The 25,250-nt window shown below is 39.4% G+C and overlaps 1 protein-coding gene across 1 annotated transcript in view; it reads left to right on the forward strand.

The window, feature by feature from the left end:
* Nucleotides 1–206: 206 nt before the first annotated feature.
* nars1.S (asparaginyl-tRNA synthetase 1 S homeolog) overlaps nt 207–25,250 on the forward strand; it is a 28,741-nt gene continuing 3,697 nt past the window's right edge. The window contains exons 1-14 of the mRNA XM_018244549.2: nt 207–361; nt 4,518–4,600; nt 5,276–5,341; nt 6,579–6,671; nt 7,700–7,789; nt 8,640–8,718; nt 11,627–11,697; nt 13,945–14,031; nt 14,652–14,873; nt 16,457–16,656; nt 17,737–17,872; nt 21,019–21,132; nt 21,439–21,570; nt 22,459–22,590. Of these exons, the coding sequence (XP_018100038.1) occupies nt 322–361; nt 4,518–4,600; nt 5,276–5,341; nt 6,579–6,671; nt 7,700–7,789; nt 8,640–8,718; nt 11,627–11,697; nt 13,945–14,031; nt 14,652–14,873; nt 16,457–16,656; nt 17,737–17,872; nt 21,019–21,132; nt 21,439–21,570; nt 22,459–22,590 (1,545 nt within the window). The 5' untranslated portion in view covers nt 207–321. The remainder of the gene's footprint in view (nt 362–4,517; nt 4,601–5,275; nt 5,342–6,578; nt 6,672–7,699; nt 7,790–8,639; nt 8,719–11,626; nt 11,698–13,944; nt 14,032–14,651; nt 14,874–16,456; nt 16,657–17,736; nt 17,873–21,018; nt 21,133–21,438; nt 21,571–22,458; nt 22,591–25,250) is intronic.

The following is a 25,250-nucleotide window of genomic DNA, read 5'->3' on the forward strand; positions in this document are numbered from 1 at the left end:
GTAAACTGGAGAGCTGCTGAATAAGAAGCTAAATAAAGATAAAAGTGTTTGCACTGCTGTCCAGTTACAAACCTGTGCTAGTTCTCCAAGCATCTTATTAATAATAAAACTTAGCATACTTTTTTTTGTCCCACCAATAAAATGGCAGCGCAACAACCAGGCGTAAGAAGAGAGCGCCTCCCTTTAGCGCATTTCTTTGAGGCGGAAATGGTGACGAAATGGGCGTGGCGCTGTTGCGCATGCGTACTAGGCTAGAGGAAGCAGGCATCTGATGCAAGCAGCAGTCAGTGTGTGAAAGCCACTAGTCGGAGAGAGAAGGACATGGAAGAGATCAATGATAACACTGCCGGGCTCAAGCTGGGTAAGGACTTAACCATTATGCTCATACACGGAGGGGACATACGGGAAGTGAACCTTATTCTCCTGGCAAGGCAGCCGCTGCTGTGTGACTGGCCATCTGCAAGGGGTGTGGATTCCTGAAGTGTATCGTGTGTGTGTGTCAGCACCATGTGCACTGAGCTCTACATCGGGGTTACTGTGTGACAGCTGTGCTCTGCCTCCCTCCTTATGGCAATGAAATATTCCTTCTCTTTCCTTAGCGCCTATCTATGGCCTTCTCCAGCGGTTTCCATGGGAATGGGCAGATTGTACCAGAAATAAAATGATTAAATTCCCAATACGGTTATTAAACCAATGGGACTTCACCATATCTCTTCAGGGATTTTGATTAATTTGCCTTCTTCTTCTGACCCTTTCCAGCTTTCAAATGGGGGTCACTGACCCCATCTTAAAAACAAATGCTCTGTGAGGCTACAAATGTATTGTTATTGCTACTTTTTATTCCTCATGTTTCTAGTCAGGCCTCTCCTATTCATATTCCAGTCTCTTATTAAAATCAGTGCATGGTTGCTAGGGGAATTGGGACCCTAGCAACCAGATGGCTGAAATTGCAAACTGGAGAGCTGCTGAATAAAAACCTAAATAACTCAAAAACCACAAATAAATGAAAGGCATTTGCAAATTGTCTCAGAATATGACTCTCTACGTTATACTAAAAATTCATGTAAAGATGAACAACCTCTTTAAGAGTTGTAGCATTGGAATGCGGATGGCTATTAAAGGGCATGTAAAGGCAAAAAAATAAAATCCCATGTTTACTTTCTTTAATGAAAAGGAAACCTATCTCCAATATACTTTAATTAAAAAATGTGTACCGTTTTTATAAGAAACCTGACAGTATGCAGTGAAATTCTCCCTTCATTTATTGCTGTGGATAGGAATTGTCAGACAGTCCCTAACTGCTGAGCAGGGAAACAATCATACTTATGAACAGCAGGGGGAGCCCTCGCCTTACTTCCCAGCCATGCAGAACTCAAGCAGCTTTGTTTATGACGATCCCTAAGCAGCCCAGACCACACTGAGCATGTGCACAGTCTTAGTCTTGCAAAGATGTTTAACAAAGTTACAAGATGGTGACCCCCTGTGACCAACTTTGAAAGCATATGTAGGGCCCTATAGGGATACAGGCCCTATAGAGTTAATCTTTTCACCATTTCCTTGGGTTATTGGGTAGAATCCCTGTTACAGAATAACCTTTACAGTGATAGGCTGAGAGATTTGATGACACTCACTCCTATATAGTGTGTGCAGGGAGTGGCCTCTTCCTCTTTTGCTTCTGGTTTCCTCAAGCTCCTGCGTGACTACTGAAACCTGTGGTCATTTGCCCTTTTTGGCATAATAAACCGTTCCTGATTGTTAAGAACCTCCTGGCGCCCAAGTTGTTTTTGTGTGCACAGTAGCCTGGGGGGGGGATGTAGTTGCACTACACCATAGAGGGAACACTTCCACTTAGCGAAGGCCCTGCCCTGGGTGTAAGTCACGTGTAACCCATGCTCTAGTGTTCTAGCTGGTGAATTAACCCCGAGTGGCCCAAATAGGTGTTACACATAAATCATTTGTTTGATTAGGCTTGTGGTGCAGTAAGTTCATGTTTATATTTAGTATACAAAATACAGCATTTCTAGCCTTATTCTATTTTACACTTTACATGCCATTAAAAGTCAGGTTAGCCAGTTTGGGTTGCACTTCCATCATTGAGTCAGAAGTAGGCTGCCATTGGGTTGGAAATGTCAGAGGGAACCTGGCCCATTAAAAATCTACATTCCGGGGTGCAATGCCTCAATGATATAGTGTCCTCAGGATACCTGAAGCAGTTTGCCCAACTGAAACAAGAGTCTGGGTTACAGATCCACGTTGTTTAGATTTTTTCAGATCAGGCATGCTTTCATAGCCCAATTCTCAACGGGATCCTTGAGTGTAATAGAATCTACGTCATCCTCCTACAAGGAGCCTTTGCCCCAATAAAGTATATGTGTGGTAAGTGGGCCCAGGACATACCTGCGTTAGAAGAGGGCTCTTGGAAAGAAATACTCGAACAAGCACCTGACATAAACACTTCAATAAAAGACAGATACATTCACACACAATCTTTCAATAGGGTTGAACTCCACACAGGCCGACACGGATATATCAAGGGTATCCAGATGTATGTGTAAAGTGTAATATAGAACAAGGCAATTATCTACATTATCAAAAAGACAACGCTTCTGGAATTCAATACTTACCTTTATAGACTCTTCCTTGGACCTGCCCAACATATGGACCCCGGAATTTTGTTTGCTGGAACACGTTGGAGACTCAAGTCTCCCCTCCAGCGAGAGACTATGCCTCCTTCAGCTACTCCATTATGCCAAAAAGGCAATACTCCTGACAAGGAAAGCAACAGAAACCACCAACTCTGGGCTACTAGAAAAAACTAGTAGATGACATCCTTCCAAGACAGAAATTAACATATCTGGCCCGGGGTTGTCCAGCAAAGTTTGAAAAAGTTTGGGACCTTTGGTTGGCTGATACAGAAACAGACTCTGCAAATCAAGGAAACAGACTCTTGGTTAATGAGAAAATATACAGGGAACACCCATTGCTCTTCTTCTCTTGTCTATATCTCTTCTTTCTTTATCTTTCACTCTAAAAAAGAAATCATTGTACAGAGACTGATCAGACTGCAATGCCATGGGGCTACAGGTGAGTATAAATAAGCTGCATGCAGCCCCTGTCTGTCTCTTGGGAGCATCATTCTGAATAGAAAGATCAGTAATAAAAAGTAGCAATAACAATACATTTGTAGCCTTGCAGAGCATTTTTTAGATGGGGTCACTGACCCCAATTTGGACGCTGGAAAGAGTCAGAGGAAAAAGCAAATAATTAAAAAGTATAAGATATAAATACTGAAGACCAACTGAAAAGTTGCTTAAAATTGGCCATTCTATAATATACTAAAAATTAACTTGAAGGTGAATCACCCCTTAAATATGGTTTGATTACGGTTTTAATACTAGGTTTGTTTTTTTTAATAGGAAAATGTAATTGTACACTTTGGGACAATAATAATAGCAAGCCACGGACTGCTCCCATGGCTACACAGCAGCTTGTTTATATAAACTATAGTAGTACTTATCTGTTATTTACTGTCTATCCATGGCTACACAGCAGCTTGTTTATATAAATTATAGTAGTACTTATCTGTTATCTACTGTGTATCCTGTACTTGAATGGCTGCCCCCATGGCTACACAGCAGCTTGTTTATATAAACTATAGTAGTACTTATCTGTTATCTACTGTGTATCCTGTGCTTGAATGGCTGCCCCCATGGCTACACAGCAGCTTGTTTATATAAACTATAGTAGTACTTATCTGTTATCTACTGTGTATCCTGTGCTTGAATGACTGCCCCCATGGCTACACAGCAGGTTTTTTATATAAACTATAGTAGTACTTATCTGTTATCTACTGTGTATCCTGTGCTTGAATGACTGCCCCCATGGCTACACAGCAGGTTTTTTATATAAACTATAGTAGTACTTATCTGTTATCTACTGTGTATCCTGTGCTTGAATGGCTACCCCCATGGCTACACAGCAGCTTGTTTATATAAACTATAGTAGTACTTATCTGTTAGCTACTGTGTATCCTGTGCTTGAATGGCTGCCCCCATGGCTACACAGCAGTTTGTTTATATAAACTATAGTAGTACTTATCTGTTATCTACTGTGTATCCATGGCTACACAGCAGCTTGTTTATATAAACTCTAGTAGAGTTTCTAAAGCAAACACAACAGATTTACTAGTGGTGAACAGAACATTATATTGCTATTCCTTTAAACCATTTTTATTTTTTGGTGTTACTGTTCCTTTAACTTTAGGAATAAGACTTTTTTTTCCTCAAGTATGTATTGAAACTGCTTATCAGTCCAATCTGGGACCCCTATATCTCCCATGCCTCCTCTATAGCTACACCCCTGCAGGGAACTTTTGTATATTTACTTGCATGACAGTATCTGAAGCTTTTTTGGAAATCTGTGAAGCTGCTGTGACAACTCTCTGACTTTAAGTACAATTGTCTAACACTGTATCACAAGTATCATTTACACCTGTGCTGTCGGTGTTCCCGTTGCAGAGGAAATGTACATTTCTGAGCGCGAGGGAGATGATTCCACTGGCGATGGAACCAAAGAAAAACCATTTAAGACCATTCTAAAGGTATCTGCTGGGCGCTGCCAATGTCTTTGTGTTATTGAGCATAAAGTGCAGGGAAGAAACTCACCATCTTCTTTCCTAGTGGTTTATACCTTGTGTCAGTCAATTCACCACATATTGGCGTATATAGAGTTGCTCCGACTGGTGACTCAGTTGTTCAGTCCCAGCACATTGCAACCTATACAGCATTCTCTCTTTCTAGCAATAGAACAGGCATGATTATTGAACCACCATTTTGTGTTGGTCTGTGTGCTGCCTCAGAGATCACCTGACCAGAAATACTGCAGCTCTAACTGTAACAGGAAGAGATCACCTGACCAGAAATACTGCAGCTCTAACTGTAACAGGAAGAAGTGGGGAAGCAAAAGACACAACTCTGTCTGTTAATTGGCTCATGTGACCTAACATGTATAGTTTGTTTGATTTGTTTGTGTGCACCGTGAAATCCCAGGGGGCAGCCCTTTTTTATTTTTTTAAAAAAATGGAAATTTTCTATTTATGAGTACCCAATGGCACATGCTGCTAGAAAAGCATATTATTATGAAAATGGTTTATTTACATGAAGCAGGGTTTTACATATGAGCTGTTTTATTCAGTATCTTTTTATAGAGACCTACATTGTTTTGGGGTATAGTTTTCCTTTAACCTCATCTTTGCTTTTTTTTTATCTTCTTTAAGGCCATGTTAGCAGCCAGGAAAGAACCATTCCCCACTTTCTATGTGGATTCTCAGAAAGAGAATGAGGTTGGTAGAACTAGATTTGGTATGTTTATGCTCGACTGTTCCTTGACCTGTCCTGTTTTTAGCATTTCCTAGTCATTGTTGACACCTTATGAGCTTGAATTTCAAAAATTGTTTATAGAAGAACTAACACCCCTCCCCCCACCAGAAACCCCTCTAAGCTTCCAGGCATTGTCCCCATCTCCCTTCCCGCGATGTGCTTTAGTTTTAAAAAAAAAAAAAAAAAAAAAAAACCCTTTAAAAAAAATCCTCACCCTTAAAGGACCAGTAACATCAAATTTTTTCTTTTAAAAATTTTTAGTATACATCGAAAAAAAACCACCAAGACAAATTAAACTTTAAAATCGCAAAGTCTTTATGAAAAAATAACTTACCGAAACTCTGCTTGCGCTCCTCTTCAAAAAGGCCGAATCTGAACTGAATCCTGGATTCGGTGCATCCCTATTTTATTTTTATTTTTTTAAGGGTTTTTTTCTCCTTTAAGGGTGAGAATTGTTTTAAAGGGTTTTTTTTACACTAGGGTGGTGGCAGACGTGGCTACTGGGGGAGATTAGTCGCCCAGCGACAAATTGCATCTTCTTTGGGTGCCTAGTCTCCCCTAAATGCCTTCCCGCCGGCTAGAATGTAAATCACTGGCTTGATGGCACTCAGATTGCTTCGGCTTTCCGAAGTCGCCCGATGTTTCCTCGTGAAGTAACTTCTGGTGACTTCGGAAAACGAAGCGTTCCGAGTGCCATCCTTCCGACGATATCCATTAATTTCCATATTAGGTTTTTAGGTCACTACAAACTATAACTTTTTTGATCTTTCTTTATACAAAAACAAATTTTAAATATATCGTCCGTTACCTAAATAGTGATTTAAAGGGGTTCTGTCCAGTTGTCAGGGTCAAAATGGGCTGGGATTTGATAAAGTGCAGTACCATTACATATAATGAATGTGCAGGACCCCACATTGTTCCTGGATTGGATGGGATAATGGAAATGACTGGCTGCCTGTCTGCAATGAATTTCTATTGGAAAGTTGATTGGAACAACAATTTAATTTCCTTATGTGTAGGTGTCCTCTTGGTTGTCCTGTTTTACGTTGTCTATACACCAGTCCTTTCTGGGGTCCTAAAAATCATACAGAGATTACCATATCATATTCTTCTTTGGGGCCCCATATCTTTCCTGCTCATTGCTCTTCTTTATAAATACAAAAAGTCTCAGGCTTAAATCCTATCCATTTTCATTCGTAGAGATGGGACGTTATTTCCAAGTCTCAGACGAAGAACAACCGCAAGCTCTGGGTGCGCGAGCAAATGAAAAACGAGGCCAAAGAAAAGAAGGAGGTTTGTTGTTCTCTTTGCATGTGTCTGGAAATCAGTAAAGGGCTTATTTATCAAAATCCGACTTTTTTTCTGATTTTTTAAGTAAAAAAATCTAGAAATCCAAACAAAAATCCACAATTTGATCTAATTTATCATTGAAAAACTTGATAAATGTGGATTTTTGCGGAAAGAACCCCAGAATTTTTCAGGTTTTATGCCCGAAACGCCCTGATTTTTTCCGGATTTTTATCCGAAACTCCGCGCAGTCCATGATATCTTCAAATTTGAAATGGGACCTTTGCCATTGACTTCCACAGGACCCCAACACCGGGAAGATGGAGTATTTTTGGATTCTGACTTTTAGCAGCCTCGGGGTATAATAAATCACCAAAAATTTGAGTTTCTTTTTTTTACTAAAAATCCGGATTTTATAGTTTAAAAAAAACTAAAATTTTTAGAGTTTTGGGCATTCAGACTAAGAACAACCGCAAGCTCTGGGTGCGTGAGCAAATGAAAGATGAGGCCAAAGAAAAGAAGGATGTTTGTTTTCTCTTTGCATGTTTTTGGAAATCAGTAAAGGGCTTATTTATCAAAATCCGATTTTTTTTTCAGGTTTTTTTTTCTTTCTGATTTTTTAAGTAAAAAAATTCCGATTAAACTAAAATCCACAATTTGACCTTATTTATCATTGAAAAAACCTGAATCTATTTTTTTTTCTTCTAATATTTAGTTAAATTGCTTGAAACCCACAATTTTTTTCCGATTTTTGTCCAAAACGCAGCACATATCTTCAAATTTGAAATGGGACCTTTACCATTGACTTCTACAGGACCCCGACAGCTGGAAGATGGAGTATTTTTAGATTCTGACTTTTAGCAGCCTCGGGGTATAAAAAAAATCACAAAAAAAATTTAGATTTTTTTTCTACTAAAAATATTTATTTTATAGTTAAAAAACTAAAAATTTTTGAGTTTTGGGCATTTGGACTTTAATAAATAACCCCCTAGTGTGTGTGGTCCATGCTGAACGTCCTTACCTTGCTCAAACAGGCAGAAGATAACCTGAGGCGAGAAAAGAACTTGGAGGAAGCAAAGAAAATTGTTATCACCAACGACCCGGGTCTTCCTGAGCCAGTGACAGTAAGTTATTTTCTACGATTACGTGAACTACTGGATTAAAGAAAAATTTGCCATAATAAAGATTATAGGGATCATTTACAGATATGTGGGGTGCAAGAGCAATCACCTTCAAGGGGAGCAGGCCAAACCTGTTCTTACAGTCTACCATAGGACCCCATTGCAGCCTGCATCCTTTTCCACTCCTATATTTGGGGGGTTGGGAGAGGAGGAATACATGCTTCCCTCAGTTTGCCCCCTCACTGATGCCGCCATGCTGTTATTTTTAGGGATGCACCGAATCCATATTTTGGATACAGCCGAACCCCCGACTCCTTCTCTGCCGAATACCCGAACTGAATCCTTATTTGAATATGCAAATTAGGGGTGGGAAGGGGAAAATATTTTCTACTTCCTTGTTTTCTGGCAAAAAGTCACGCAATTTGCAAATTTGGATTCGGTTTGGCCGGGCAGAAGGATTTGGTTGAATCCGGGTCCTGCTGAAAAAGGCCGAATCCTGGATTCGGTGCATTCCTAGTTATTTTAATATTCTGTTACCTGCAATGTTCAAATACCCTGGTTTCTAAGCAGCCATGGTGCTAATAGGTTGGTATTGGGTGTAGACATCACAGGAATGAACAGGAATGAATCCAGTTGTGTGCTGTATATAGAAATCTTATTGCCAGTTACAGTTACATTGATATTGAATAATAAAAACAAATCCGTTTTAGCTACTTGCTTAGGGTGAGAGTGCTTATAGTATCTGCATTTCAGTTGTGTGATGTAACTGAGGAGAAATGAAAGGTAATATGACATCTTGACATTGATATACACAGAGACATATTGAATCTTTCATCATTTTCTCTGCCTGCAGCTCAAGATTCGAGAATTGGAGGCTCACCGGGGGCAGCGAGTGAAGGTGTTTGGCTGGGTTCATAGGTTGCGTAGACAAGGTAAGTGGCCATACGTTAATGAGTTGATCTACGCACATTTAAAGACACTTACACATACAGCTATACATTCAGGCTTCAGTCGAGTCACTCACATACAGTACACAAAGGAACAGTATTATTTACATATACAGTACAGTCTTACCCTATACAAGGCTAACCCCTTGCATCATCCAACTGACCTAACATACACTTGTAGTGTACCCCACATTTATGTTTTCCCAGGGACCTCAGAAAATCAATATGGAACGTAAATGCAGGAAAGAATGAGTGTGACTTGTGTGTGCCGGGAAAATGTGCCATTTTTTTTATTAAAGGGGTGGTTCACCTTCAAACAACTAGTTGGTTTCAGATAGATCAACAGAAATAAAAACTTTTTCCAATTACTTTCTATTTTCTATGTGTCACCGTTTTTCTAATATTGAAGTGTAAAGTGTCCTTTTTCACCTTCTAAAGCATCTCTGGGGGGAGGTGTCGCCGACCCTGTAACTGTAATAAATTGATACATTTAGTTGATACATTTCTTATGTTTGTCCCTGCTGAGCAGAATCTCTGGGTTTCATTACAGGCAGCTGTTAGACTTGATACAATAGTTGCTAATACTCCAGAGATGCTGCTGAGAAATGGATCAACTAAATGTATCAACTAATTGTATCCACTATCAAGGGTCAAATATCGAGGGTTAATTAACCCTCAAATTCGACCATCGAAGTTAAATTATTCGAATTCGAAGGATTTAGTGCAAATACTTTGATCGATCGTAATGGTCGAAGTACCCAAAAAAATACTTCGAAATGCAAAGTTTTTTATATTCGAATCCTTCACTCGAGCTTAGTAAATGTGCCCCTGAATTTAGCAAAATTGTAACAGTTTCGAATCTGCACCTGAATTAGCGAGCTGCCAGACACAAACACCAGAGACAGGGAAATTTAAGTTTAAACTTAGATTTTGGGAAAAAAACAGTAAAAAATAAGTAATGTAAAGTAATTGCAAAAAGTCTTTATTTCTGGGGAACAATCTGAAAACAACTGAACTTAAAAAGTGTTTGGAAGGTGAACAACCCCTTTAATGCTCCTTTATATCAGGACACCACACATTAATAATAAGTCTGTTGTCAAGTTTATTTAAATATTCAGATGTTATTTTCAGGGTGAGCAGTTAGCAGTACTAAGCAGACATTACAGGTACGGGATCCATAAACCGGAAACCTGTTGTACAGAAAACTCTGAATTACGGAAAGGCTGTCTCCCATAGTCTCCATTTTATCCATTATACATTTAAAATAATTTCCTTTTTTCCGTGTAATAATAAAACAGTAGGTTGTACTTGATCCCAACTAAGATATAACTAATCCTTATTGGAGTAAAACCAGCCTATTGGGTTTATTTAATGTTTATATGATTTTCTGGTAGACTTAAATTATGGAAAGATATGTTGTCCAGAAAGCCCCAGGTCCAAACATTCTGGATAACAGGTCCCATACCTGTACTATGAAATCCACTATACAAACAGATTATGTAACGACATTTCTCTTCAAATTATCAGGAATAAAAACAGTTGCACAATCACAGCTTTTACAATGTGGATTTCCTGCACATAGAACTTAGCGGCATAAAACACTTCTTATATCTATATAGGGGTATTTACTCAGAGTTCACCTTCTAATCCTGTACTTTGCAGTTTAAAATAGCATTAAGAAACCCTCCTGTACGCCAAACTTTACGTAATCTTCCAGCGGGACTCGGGCAGAGCAAACTTCTATGTGTTTCGCTCTTTGCTTGTTCTTGATAAAATCCACATTGTAAAAGCTGTGATTGTACAACTGTTCTTTCCTGATAATTTGAAGAGCAATGCTATTACTTAATTGTTATGTGTGGTGTTCTGATCTAAAGGAGCGCTAACCTGGTAAATCTTCATACCATATGTCTGCTAGAAAATCATGTAAACATTAAGGGGCCGATTTCACTAAGGGTCGAATATCGAGGGTTAATTAACCCTCGATATTCGACTAGGAACTAAAATCCTTCGACTTTGAATATCGAAGTCGAAGGATTTAGCGCAGATAGGTAGATCGAAGGATAATTCCTTTGATCGACTGATAAAATCCTTTGAATCGAACGATTCGAAGGATTTTAATCCATCGATCGAAGAAATATCCTTCGATCAAAAAAAGTTAGCCAAGCCTATGGGGACCTTCCCCATAGGCTAACATTGACTTCGGTAGCTTTTAGATGGCGAACTAGGGGGTCGAAGTTTTTTTTAAAGAGGCAGTACTTCGACTATCGAATGGTCGAATAGTCGAACGATTTTTACTACGAATCCTTCGATTCGAAGTCAAAGGTCGAAGTAGCCCATTCGATGGTCGAAGTAGCCCAAAAAAAACTTCGAAATTCGAAGTTTTTTACCTTCGAATCCTTCACTCGAAGTTAGTGAATCGGCCCCTAAATAAACCCAATAGGCTGGTCCTGCCTTCAATAAGGATTAGTTATATCTTAGTTTGAATCAAGTACAAGTTACTGTTTTATTATAACAGAGAAAAAGGAAATCATTTTTAAAAATTTGGATTATTTGATTAAAATGGAGTCCATGGTAGATGGCGTTTCCGTAATTCTGAGCTTTTTGGATAATGCGTTTCCGGATAACGGATCCCATACCTGTAGCATATGTTCTATCAAACTCGTTAGTATCACTGGGCAGAGTCACACTGTATTTTGAACTACGATTAATTGTACAAATAAGTTTAGCGAGGATTGGGTAAAACTTGATATTCAGGAAAATGTACAACGCAGGTACGTTAAAAACGAGCACAAAGTCACCCTCCTTTAAATAGCCGTACCGATAAAGCCCCACATTTACACTAACATCAGATGTGTTATGCTTGTATTTCTGATTCATTTTTACTCTGTTTCAGGAAAAAACCTAATGTTCATTGTACTAAGAGATGGCACTGGGTATCTTCAGTGTGTCCTGAGCGACCAATTGGTAATTGAAATGAAGTGTTCATTGAACTACCATTGTTGTATTGTGTGTTCATAATGTAGCATTGTTTTAAGTAAAGATTCCCTTTATTATATGAGGAATATCGAGGTTGCATTTGATGAATTGGCAGTTGCAGGCAAGGTGCCATTAATGGGCATGTAAAGGCAAAAAAAATAAAATCCCATTTTTACTTTCTTTAATGAAAAAGAAACCTATCTCCAATATAATTGAATTAAAAAATGTATACAGTTTGTATAAGAAACCTGACTGTATGCAGTGAAAGTCATCCTTTATTTACTGCTGTGGATAGGAATTGTCAGGCGGTCCCTAACTGCTGAGCAGGGAAACAATCATACTTATGAACAGCAGAGGGAGCCCCCACCTTACTTCCCAGCCATGCAGAACTCAAGCAGTTTGTTTCCCTGTAGAGCAGTTGGCGACTGTGTAGAGATTTGTATTGGATTTTATTTTTGCCTTTAAATCCCCTTTACTGTTTCCAGCTGCAGGGACAAAGATCATGGAGCCAGATTTAAACAGATAAACTGGGTTTTCTTTGGAGGATTATTTTGCTGCAGCCACTGGTTGGAGAAACTTTGTATTAAACAATACAAAAACGATAAAATCCACATTAGATTACATGACAACACAGGACCCAGTGCAGTCTGTATATTCTGATTATTAATCAGTCTTGCTGTATCGGCTTCTGGCAGATATTATTTGGCTTGTGCTGTTTTGATAATTTATGACAATCCCTAAGCAGCCCAGACACACTGAGCATGTGCACAGTCTTAGTCTTGCAAAGATGTATAACAAAGTTACAAGATGGTGACCCCCTGTGGCCAACTTTGAAAGCATAAATCATTTGTTTGATTAGGCTTGTGGTGCAGTAAGTTCATGTTTATGTTTAGTATACAAAATACAGCATTTCTAGCCTTATTCTATTTTACACTTTACTTCCCCTTTAAAGCCCACCACAACATTACATGGCAAAGTGATTGGAATCTAAACATGTCAAAGGAAACCAAACTAGTCGTTTCAAAAATATGTAATCCTACACAAACTGGATATCTAAACCACTGTGTATCTTGACAGCACTATATAAATAAATGATGATGCTGATGATATCTGATGCTACAGATAAGCATGCCAATTAACTGGGATGTTTTTTAGTGGGCAGATAATAACAATACAGCAGGGAAAATAAGTATTGAACTCGTCAACATTTTCCTCAGTAAATATATTTCTAATGGGGCTATTGACACGAAACTGACACCAGAAATTGGTAACAACCCGAGTTATCCACACATCCATTAATTAAGTTATGTGTAGTAAAGTGAAATGACACAGGGAATACGTATTGAACAAATGAAGAAAAGGAGGTGCAAAAAGGAAACCTGCTGAAATCTGTCAGTATTTAGGGTAGAACTTGATGATGCGGCTCAAGCTGCCACGTCACCATGCGATGAAACGCATGCGACGTGTCGGATGTCCTAAAGGTACAGGAAGCGAAGGAGAAATCGCAGGTAAGAAATACATTTATCCGATTGTCAGATGAAAACGCTGCACGCTGTGTCTTCATCCGACAGTCGGATAAATGTAGTTCTTTCCTGCGATTTCTCCTTCACTTCCTGTATCTTCAGGAAACCCGACACGTCGCATGCGTTTCATCGCATGGCAACGTGTTGGCTCGAGCCACTCTGTCGAGTTCTACCCTTAGAAAGCAATCCTGCCCCCTATCAGTGCAAATTAATAACAGCTGGTTTTGTTTTAATTGATGGTTTCTCATTACCAAGCTCTCAGACAAGAAGCATCTAATTATGGGAAAAGCAAAGAGCTTTCTCAAGACCTCTTCAACCTTATTGTTGCAAAACATGATTCTATTAGGGATCTTACACATGGGCGGTTTTACCTGCCCTCCCCTGTGTTGCACTTTCTTCTGTTCAGCCGCAGGGAAGCGCATGAGTGAACGCACTCAATTATTTTCAAGGGGGCTGTACTCACACTGACGCATGTATGCGCCAAACGCAGGTGGGACGCAGCATGTTGCATTTCACCTGCGTTCGGTGCATAAATGCGTCTGTGTGAGTACAGCCCCCTTCAAAATAATTGAGTGCGTTCACTCCTGCGATCCCCTGTGGCTCAACAGAAGAAAGCAGAGGTGTGCAGGTAAAACTGCCCGTGTGTATGAGCCCTAAATCTGTGGTGATAACACATTGCATCCTTATGTTGGTCTTTTTTTTTTTTTAACAGTGCCAGTGTTACAACGGACTGGTCCTATCCACAGAGAGCACTGTAGCTGTGTATGGCACGTTGAACTTGGTACCAGATGGAAAACAGGTGCGCGTTCGCTGTTCTCCGATTTGCCCAACAGACCACTGTCTTGGTACTTGTAGTAACAATGACTAGTAATAACTGACTAGTGGTTATTCTTGATATGAATGGGGCAGTTTTGCGCAGTGGTACTAGTAGTACAGCTATGGGCCCTTTTATCCAGAATGCTCGGGGCCTGGATAATAGATTTTTCTATAATTTGGATCTTCATCCATTAAATCTACTAGAAAATCATGTAAACATTAAATAAACCCAATAGGTGGGTTTTGCTTCCAATAAGGATTAATTATATCTCAGTTGGGATCAAGTACAAGCTACTGTTTTATTATTACTGAGAAAAAATAAATCATTTTTAAAGATTTGGACTATTTTCATTAAAATGGAGTCTATGGGAGATGGGCTTTCTGGATTAAGGGGTTTCCGGATTATGGATCCCATACATGTACCTCAAACTGCCTTTTTATTTCTTCATCTTCTGTCTTTACTTGGCCCTCCCTGTGCTTGTTTCAACCCATCTCATGTGTGCTGTCTCTCCTTCGCTCCCTTTCTCATTTGGCTTCTGTCCTCCCTTCACCTTTTTGATTTTGTGTTAAACTTGCCTGTTTTTGCCACCTTTCTGGCAAAAGGCCCCGGGAGGTCATGAATTGGCTTGTGATTACTGGGAACTCGTTGGCTTGGCTCCTGCTGGTGGTGCTGATAACCTTCTCAATGAAGAGTCCGATGTGGACGTCCAACTGAACAATCGCCACATGATGATCAGAGGAGAAAACATGTCCAAGATCTTCAAGGTTCGCTCCACAGTTATCCATTGCTTCAGGAGCCATTTCTTTGACCGTGGCTATTATGAGGTTAGTTAACCTTTCACCCTATATTTCATAACAACATTGCTGTACAATAACAGAACTTAAAGGGCATCTATCGTATAAAAATTGCAGGTGGGGGAGTTTGGGGTGGTATTGACAAATACTGGTGTTTCCCCTATTCTGGCTTGTGGGATCTAGTAACCAGCAACTCTGTTGGGAATCCATTTTTTTTGTATTATAGGTGCCATTTAATACGATTATTCACCCTAAAATTAAATGTTCATATGATGTAGACAACAGTATTCTAAGACAATTGGCAGTTAGTCTTCCTTTTGTTGTTTGAAAATGCTGTCCAGATAGCAGGGCTTAATTACTCCAGTAGCCAGGCAGAAGTTTGGGAATAGGATTATAAAATGAATAGAAAAAGTCCAGAAAAGAAAGGCAGTTAAAGTAACCATAACACCAACAAATGAAAGTGTATTACATTAATTAAAATATAATGCACTGTTGGCCTCAACTGGTAAAACGATTTTGTTTGCTTCAGCAACTCTATTCTAGTATTTATAAACAAGCTGCTGGGTAGCTGTGGGGCAGCCATTCAAGCACAGGATACACAGTAGATAACAGATAAGTACTACTATAGTTTTATAAACAGGCTGCTGTGTAGCCATGGGGGCAGCCATTCAAGCACAGGATACACAGTAGATAACAGATAAGTACTACTATAGTTTATATAAACAAGCTGCTGTGTAGCCATGGGGGCAGCCATTCAAGCACAGGATACACAGTAGATAACAGATAAGTACTACTATAGTTTTATAAACAGGCTGCTGTGTAGCCATGGGGGCAGCCATTCAAGCAGAGGATACACAGTAGATAACAGATAAGTACTACTATAGTTTATATAAACAAGCTGCTGTGTAGCCATGGGGGCAGCCATTCAAGCACAGGATACACAGTAGATAACAGATAAGTACTACTATAGTTTATATAAACAGGCTGCTGTGTAGCCATGGGGGCAGCCATTCAAGCACAGGATACACAGTAGATAACAGATAAGTACTACTATAGTTTATATAAACAAGCTGCTGTGTAGCCATGGGGGCAGCCATTCAAGCACAGGATACACAGTAGATAACAGATAAGTACTACTATAGTTTATATAAACAAGCTGCTGTGTAGCCATGGGGGCAGCCATTCAAGCACAGGATACACAGTAGATAACAGATAAGTACTACTATAGTTTATATAAACAAGCTGCTGTGTAGCCATGGGGACAGCCATTCAAAGCTGAGAAAGGAGAAAAGGCACAGGTTACACAACTGTAGTATACAATGTGATTCTGCATAGCTTAACTATTTGTCTTGTGCTTGAATGGCTGCCCCCATGGCTACACAGCAGCTTGTTTATATAAATTATAGTAGTCTTTTAGAAGCAAACATTACCAGTGCAAGGCAACACTACATTATTTATTCATTACTTAAAAACATTTTCATTTTTTGATGTTACTGTTCCTTTAAAAAAAATCCTATGTGGTCAATTGAGCCGTATAATGTTGACCGTAGGTATTGCACATAGAACTGGTTATTCCTCTCTCTAACAGAATACTGTTTACTCTTCTTTTTTAGGTTACGCCACCAACTTTGGTCCAGACTCAGGTGGAGGGGGGTTCCACTCTGTTTAAACTGGATTACTTTGGAGAGGAGGCCTATTTAACACAGTCCTCTCAACTATACCTAGAAACATGTATCCCAGCACTGGGGGATAGCTTTAGCATTGCGCAGTCCTATCGAGCGGAACAATCCAGGACGCGGCGTCATCTGGCAGAGTAAGAAGAGATGCGCTTACACTCCCCCTTTATAAACTGAATAAAGATAATGAATAATAAATGCATTGGCAAACTGGACAATTAGATTTCTGTAATGTATCTAAACTGTGTTTTTGTACCATTTAAGTCTGCCTTATCAATATCATTGATTGACACTCAACAATGCTTGGATTGTACCACTGCATGGCACCTGGGTCTCTAAAGGTATAGCCCACATTGGTCCAGAACTTACGTTCCAGCTTCTTTGTAGACTGTTCTCATGTTCAACTGCCCCATAATACAAATGATTATTATTACATTGCAAAAAGTTTTCGTTCTTGTAGGCTGGCTGCTGTGTGCCATTTAATTAAAGATTGTTTGTGGCTGTAGTTACCTTTTGAATAATTGTAGAATTATTGGAAGAAAACACATTATAGATACACATCTAACAACACATTTTACTGACATGTTTAAATAACATGTTTTTTTCAAAACACATCAGTTAATAGTGCTGCTCCAGCAGAATTCTGCACTGAAATCTCAAAAGAGCAAACAGATTTTTTTATATTTAATTTTGAAATCTGACATGGGGCTAGACATATTGTCAGTTTCCCAGCTGCCCCCAGTCATGTGACTTGTGCTTCTTTAACTTCAGTCACCCTTTACTGCTGTACTGCAAGTTGTAGTGATATCACCCTGCCTTTTCTCCCCAATGGGAAGGTAACCAGATAGCAACTCCCTAACACAAGATAACAGCTGCCTGGTAGATCTAAGAACAACACTCAATAGTAAAATCCAGGTCCCACTGAGACACATCCAGTTACATTGAGTAGGAGAAACAACAGCCTGTCAGAAAGCAGTTCCATCCTAAAGTGCTGGCTCTTTCTGAAAGCAAATGACCAGGCAAAATGACCTGCGATGCACCTACACACCAATATTATAATTAAAAAAATACACTTGCTGGTTCAGGAATGAAATTTGATATGGTAAAGTGAACTATTTGCAGTGTAAACAGTGTAATTTAGAAATAAAAACTTCCCCAAAAAAATCATGACAAAATCATTTTAAATGTTTTTGCTTTACCATCTCCCTGTGTTCCAGGTACACCCACATAGAAGCAGAGTGCCCCTTCATGACATTTGAAGACTTGCTTAACCGGCTGGAGGATTTGGTGTGTGATGTTGTAGACAGAGTGTTAAAGTCCCCTGTGGCCAGCTTGTTGTATGACCTGCATCCGGTATGTGCCCTTGCCTGTCTTGGAGTGTTATAGGATGTGATTTATGGAAATAGACTTTATATGGGGGTTTTGGACACTGCCATTACTTTTTTATTTTAACTGAGCATTGTAGGGTGTCTGGAACTTCGAATTAGGGGGTCACTGGATCCAGGATTCAGTTGAAGCTTCAGTCAAATTCCTTTTGCTGGATTCAGATTTGAACAAAACTAAGTGTCAGGAATTAAAACATGACTTCAAAATTATGGACTGATTTCAACAATGTTTTTTTGGATGTGATCAATTTAAATATGTAAATTAGAGTTTGCATTCGGTTTTAGACTAACATTTTTGCGGGTCTTGAGGATTTGGTCCAGTTATAAAAAAAAAAAATTAAATTATGGATTCTGTTCATCCTTAGATAAAATGCTGGATATCTAGCCATACTGTAGGTTATAATGCTTTTAGCCACCTCAGATTTGTGCAACAAAAAGGAGCAAAGAGAAATTTGAAAAATGCTTTTATAAGTAGTGGGAAAATCTGTATTAAAAAAAATAATTTAATCCACACTTGACTGTTCAGATATTAGGGATGCACGCCAGGATTTGGCCTTTTTCAGCAGGATTCGGCCGAATCCTTCTACCCAGCAGAACCGAATCCAAATCCTAATTGGCATATGCAAGTTAGGGGCTGAATCTTTTGCGAAGGATTCGGGGGTTCGGCCGAATCCAAAATAGTGGATTCGGTGCATCTCTATCGGATAAGTAGGAAACTTCATTTGCACATAATGAAAGGTGATTTTTCTCAGATTTAAACAGAAAATAAAAAACCCTTCACCTTCAAAAAAAGGGCCACTAAACAGGGCTACTTTTCTGCTGTACAAAAAGTGTTAATCCATTGACTGGAAATAAGTGAATTAAAATATCGTATCATACATATAGAAAATGTGGCTTTATCTAGAATACAATATAAATACATTTTCTACACTAAAGATACATTTCCTGGTGTGAGGCATACGTTTCTAACCGCTCTGTAAATTAGTTTGCATTATTAATTGAGTCAAGTCAAGTAGAAGTTTATTGCCATTTGTACTAAAGGTAGGGCAGTAGGACACACTTGGATATTTACAGTATGATACAGAATTAGAGTGTACAATGATCAAGTGCAGTAGGTGTAATGTTAAGCAGAAATATGGAGTATAATAATAAAGTGCACTAAGTACAGATATTTAATAGAGTAATAGGTAGTTCAGTGAGACCATGAGGTTAAGGCTAGTGACACACGCTAACAGGGCCGGACTGGGAGTAAAAAGCAGCCCTGGCAAAAAATCTAAGCAGCCCACATATAAATGTGCAACTTTTGTGGCCAGTCGCCCCCCCCATCAAGTTAAAAAATAAAAATTGATGGTCGGCCCCCAATAAAACAAAAAAAAAATATGGTGGTCAGGGGAAAAAAAAGAACATTGGTGACAGCAGCTTCTTCTTCGGCTCCCATACGGCTCCTATTTGGTGGCAATTGCTGTGCAGTGGCAGATTATCATCTGTCTTGAGTCGTGTTTGGGGACCAAATTTCCTAGGGGGCCTTGTTCCAATGGCAATTTTTCATTCTGGCCAAGGCACCGCAGCTTCAAAGTAGAGATGAGGTTGGGCAACGGGCCAATCAGGAGAGCTTTTTGTCCAAGGTTGTGCTATCATCATTGGATGATAGCATAACCTAGGGCACATGCACTCCTGGTACTGTATCTGGCGCTGTGGCATACAATAGTGTAGAAGAGGCAACCACGGTGTCTGTTCTAAGGCCTACTACTAGTCCCCAAATTAAGGGGCTCACTGCAAATGACCAATGTGTGCTTCCCTAAAATTAACCCTTATAGAGACAACAATAAATATATGCGCAGTTATTAAAAGTGCCATTCAGGGCTGTAGCACTCAGAACTGAGGTTGAACAGACACATTTCTATAAAGCTGGGACTTATTTAAAAACTCCGTGCCCCAGTGTAGTAATAAGTAATCCACAGAAACGAGAGATTTTGAAACATCCATTTCCAACCTATTCACATTTATATGGGATTATTATACGTATATGAGATTATATGGGATAGTGCAGAGGTGCAGATTTGTCTTTGCAAGTAAAAAAAAATAAAGCACGGATGGTTAATGTAAGAAAGGGTTAATGACATGTTTGTGAGAGAAAGGAAGGGCCATAGATGAGCCAAAAGGGTGCTATATATTAGGGGAGTGTTTGGGGTAGGCAAACATAAAAAAAGAACAAGGAATAGCTGCATTTAAATTAAAGCCTGTACTCACGCTAAACTGACAGCATCGGGGAGGGGATGAGTGACTGTAGGAATGTGTCGGTAGTAAAATAAACTTGGTTATTTACAACTTGCCGTCTACAAATTTGAGATATGGGTCCCTCCACCATCCAGCCTGACAGTGGACTGCCCCTCCGAGTTTATCCGATCCCCAAGCGACTGGAGATGCACCGACTTCAGCCCCACCCGGCTCTGCTTGTGAGCTGACTGACGGCCTCAGCTGAGTTTCCCCTCTCACTGCTTGCAATTCGGCTCCACCCCACACTGGCCTCTTTCTTACTGGTAACATGATCGCTTTCTGCTTCGAGTCTGTATCATTGCGTGTCCGGCTTCAGGTTTGACTCCCATTCGGTGGCTCTCAGCTTCTATTTGCAGGCTCCCCGGCCCACTTTACTCAAACTGGAGCGGCCCATCGGGCAAATACCCGATCGGACAGATTATCAGTCCGGGCCTGCACGCTAAGATTCGGGGAGATTTAGTCGCCCAGCAACAAATTGTCTCTTCTTCAGGTGATTAATCTCCTCAAAAAGCCTTCCCGCCAGCTAGAATCTAAATTGCCAGCGGGATGGCACTCGCAGCACGTCGTTTTCCGTAGTTGCCTCACGAGGAAACTTCGGGCGACTCTGGAAAACGAAGCGCTCTAAATGCCATCCCGCCCTCGATTAAGATTCTAGCTGACGGGAAGACATTTAGGGGAGATTAGTGGCCTGAAGAAGAGACGATTTGTCGCTGTGTGACTAAATCTCTCTAAATCTTAGCGTGTGTCACTAGTCTTTATAGCTCCTATTGGTTGTTGCTTTTTCCATCATCTACATTCATCTTATCTGGACTAATTAAACAGTTTGTTTAATTTCAGGAATTTAAGCCTCCCAAGCGGCCTTTTAGAAGAATGAACTACTCTGAGGCCATCACTTGGCTCAAAGACCACGATGTTAAGAAGGATGATGGCACTTACTATGAGTTTGGGGAGGTGAGTCCTGATTGCCTGCATTCTCATTGTTCATAATATTCAGGCAAAAATCATTTTCTCCACCTGTATATTAGCCAGTAAAGCAATGCCTGATTCTCCCCCATGCCTCCTGTCATTCATATAATTGGATAATGTCTGTCACCAAAAAACTACCATTTATATGTCATTCTGCAATTTCCAGTATTTGCATATGGATGGGGGCAAAATGAAGACATGATGTTCATTATATTGTCACTGAGCAGATTTTCTTTCGTCTGTCACACATCGCAATCTTTCCATGCTAACCATCATCTTCCCTCTCTCCAGGATATTCCAGAGGCCCCGGAGAGACTGATGACAGACGCCATCAATGAGCCAATCTTGTTGTGCCGCTTCCCTGCAGAGATAAAGTCCTTTTACATGCAGCGCTGTGCAGAGGATAGGCGTCTGACTGAATCTGTGAGTGAACCACTTTACATATAAATCATATCTCTTATGTCCTAGTATATTATAGATATAGTGAATAAAGTACCCCCTCTTGTAAAATATAAGGATATTACAAGTCACCAAGGAGTTTCATGACCATATAAAAGTACGAAGCCAAGGCCGAGTGTTTTTATACAGGTCATGGAACTTTAAGGTAACTCATACTCATACTTTGCAACTGGGGGTACTTTATTTATTATAATACACAAATTTCAGTGCGTCTTGTGACAGAAATGACATCAGTACTCACCGTTTATAACTGATGACATCAGTACTCATCGTTTATAAGAATATAATTTACAAGATATTCATGGCTTTTGTGTATTATATAGTGAATAAAGTACCCCCTCTTGTAAAATATAAGGATATTATAAGTTACCGAGGAGTTTCATGACCATATAAAAACACGAGTCCGAATGCCGAGTGTTTTTATACAGGTCATGGAACTCCGAGGTAACTTATAATATCCTCATATTTTACAACTGGGGGTACTTTATTAATTATAATACACAAATTTTAGTGAGTCATGTGACAGAAATTACATCACTACTCACCGTTTATAACTGATGACATCACTACTCACCGTTTATAAGGATATAATTTACAAGATATTCATGGCTTTTGTGTATTATATGGGCATCTGCACTCAATGATTGTTATAATATACATTAGTTTGAACACATTGGAAAAAAAAGTTGCTGCAAGGGCAGCTTAATACAGAAACACAAGTTGATCCAAAGCCTTGGCCAATTGCATTTTTCTTAAGAAAAATACTGTTTGCATTGGAAGTCTTGAATCCCCACACTGCAGTATTAATCCCTGTGTAATTAAATAAACAACGTCTCAACATTGCACTGACAGGTGGACGTGCTGATGCCCAATGTGGGCGAGATTGTCGGCGGCTCCATGCGTATCTGGGATAGCGAGGAGCTGTTGGAGGGCTACAAGAGAGAAGGAATTGACTCAACGCCATATTACTGGTACACTGACCAGGTATGAAAATTAATTTCATGGTCTGGTGGTATAATGTCAAGTGGTTCTAAAGCTTCTCTTTTTTTGGTAATGTTAATGTGCCAGACATGCAACCGTTATTTATTTGTAAGGCTTTTGTTATAATTTCTATACAACATTTCTATTGTGGATGAGCATACATGGCAAAATTGTAATAATGTATCAAAGACTGGACCCGGGGGGGGGGGGGGGCTGGTTGTGTCCGTGACAGATTAAAAATATAAGCACATGAGTAAAACAGCTCAGATAGAAAACTGCCGCTCCAGTGAAAACAACAAGCATATTCCTTATAAACAGAAGATATATAGCGGAATGTAATAAAAGTCGGTAGTGGGATAAAATATTCGCAATGCGGAAAGTTATGCCTCTTTGCGAACAAATTTGCCTTTGTGCGAATTTAATATAGCTTTTGCGAACCCGGAAATTGTTTAGCGACCACTTCCGACAGTGAAAGAAGTTTTGCGAGTTTTATAGTTGGCGCCAGTGCGCAGTAAATGTAATAAAACTTCTTACTGAAAAAGTTATGCTCCAAAAGATTACGACATCTTCAAGCACTTCTTAAAAGTGGGCAATGCGCAATTAAAATTCGCAATGTAACAGTTTAAAGGGATACTGTCATGGGAAAAAAAAAATTTTTCAAAATGAATCCATTTCTCAAAAGAGCAAACAGATTTTTTTTATATTCAGTTTTGAAATCTGACATGGGGCTATACATTTTGTCAATTTCCCAGCTGCCCCAGGTCATGTGACTTGTGCCTGCACTTTAGGAGAGAAATGCTTTCTGGCAGGTTGTTGTTTCTCCTACTCAATGTAACTGAATGTGTCTCAGTGGGACCTGGGATTTTACTATTGAGTGTTGTTCTTAGATCTACCAGGCAGCTGTTATCTTGTGTTAGGGAGCTGCTATCTGGTTACCTTCCCATTGTTCTTTTGTTTGGCTGCTGGGGGGGAAAAGGGAGGGGGCGATATCACTCCAACTTGCAGAACAGCAGTAAAGAGTGATTAAAGTTTATCAGAGCACAAGTCACATGACTTGGGGCAGCTCGGAAATTGACAAAATGTCTAGCCCCATGTCAGATTTCAAAATTGAATATAACAAAATCTGTTTGCTCTTTTGAGAAATGGATTTCAGTGCAGAATTCTGCTGGAGCAGCACTATTAACGGATTCATTTTGAAAAAAAATTTTTTTCCCATGACAGTATCCCTTTAAGGAAGAGTTTTACATTGCAAAATTAGACTTTTTATTTTAATTGTTTTGCTCCTTGCGACTTTTATTACATTCCCCCAATAGTGTTTATGCATAGCCTGTGTGTTCTCTTCATTAGCTACTGAGGCTGCTGCCATAAATACTTTTACACAATTAAGGACTGGAGCGCTCTAACTACTCGCCGTATCATTAAGATTATGTATTGGGACGTTCTTCTACTTCGCGGTCTGCTAAAACATTTAATCCAAGTTTGCTCACCGCTGTTTGAAATTGGCTCGGGTGCATAAGCCCCAAGCCCTCCGCTTTAAATATCCCAATGAAATAAATTTGTGGGTCACTCACCGCTCCTGATCGGTGGTCCGGGTGCTGCGCCCCGAACCCTCAGCATAGGGGAGACATCAAGGTACGAAATCAACACTTTGGCACGCACTCCACAGGACTCCAGGTAACGGTAAAAAGGATTTTACTTTATTACACAAACAAATATCCACCTAACGCGTTTCGTATGTTACCACACGTAATCATAGGCATTAATGACAATTACAATCACATGGTTTAAAAAGCATTGGAAGCTTGCGTCACTCGGGACGTACTTCCTCCTTAAAAACTTTTTTAACTCTTTCAAAGCTATTGGTTGTGTTCTAAAGTTTTAATTTTCATTTATAATTTATAATTTATAATTTATAGAAAAGATTCTTACAAGTTATTTCCTATTCAGTCTATAATCATTTATGTTTTTCTCAACTTCACCAACATTATGTCAAATCATTTGATGTGTCTTTTTTGCAAATTTTCTCTTTAAAAATAAGTTTGTTTCGATAAATTCATTAACTTTGTTTCAATTGCTAATCTTTCATTTTGCTATCTTATGAAGCTTTAAAGTTTTAAATTCCAGACCTGTTGGGTGATTTCGAAACTTTTATTAGGGCGTAGGGTTATTAATTTCGCTTTCTTTTATGTCTTTTTTTATTTTTTTAAATTGTATATATTTACGTATGGCAGCTTACATCCCATCTTACGTTTAACCCCTTGGGTTCTCGTGTATCTAATAAAAAAATCCATTTCACTTCTAATTCAAGAAGTTTTTTCTGTCTATTTCCCCCTCTACTTCGATTTCTTACTCTGTCTATTCCCTGAATCCGTAAGTAGGCAACATTTCCTTGATTGCATTGGGAAAAATGTCTAGATACTGTGGTGGCACTGCTTTCTGCCCCTATCTGACTTATATGTTCTCGCATTCTGTTTTTTAGAGGGCGAGTGGTGCATCCTACATACTGAATGCCGCAATGTGTACAGGTTAACAAATACACCACATAACTTGTATTACAGTTAATAAAACAATTGATGTTATATTCTTTTTGCGATATTGTGCTTACATATATTTTCGATTTATACATTTGTACACATGTAATGCACCTTGATGCTCCGCAGCAG

The sequence above is a fragment of the Xenopus laevis genome, chromosome 1S (assembly GCF_017654675.1).
Source record: "Xenopus laevis strain J_2021 chromosome 1S, Xenopus_laevis_v10.1, whole genome shotgun sequence".
NCBI lineage: Eukaryota > Metazoa > Chordata > Amphibia > Anura > Pipidae > Xenopus > Xenopus laevis.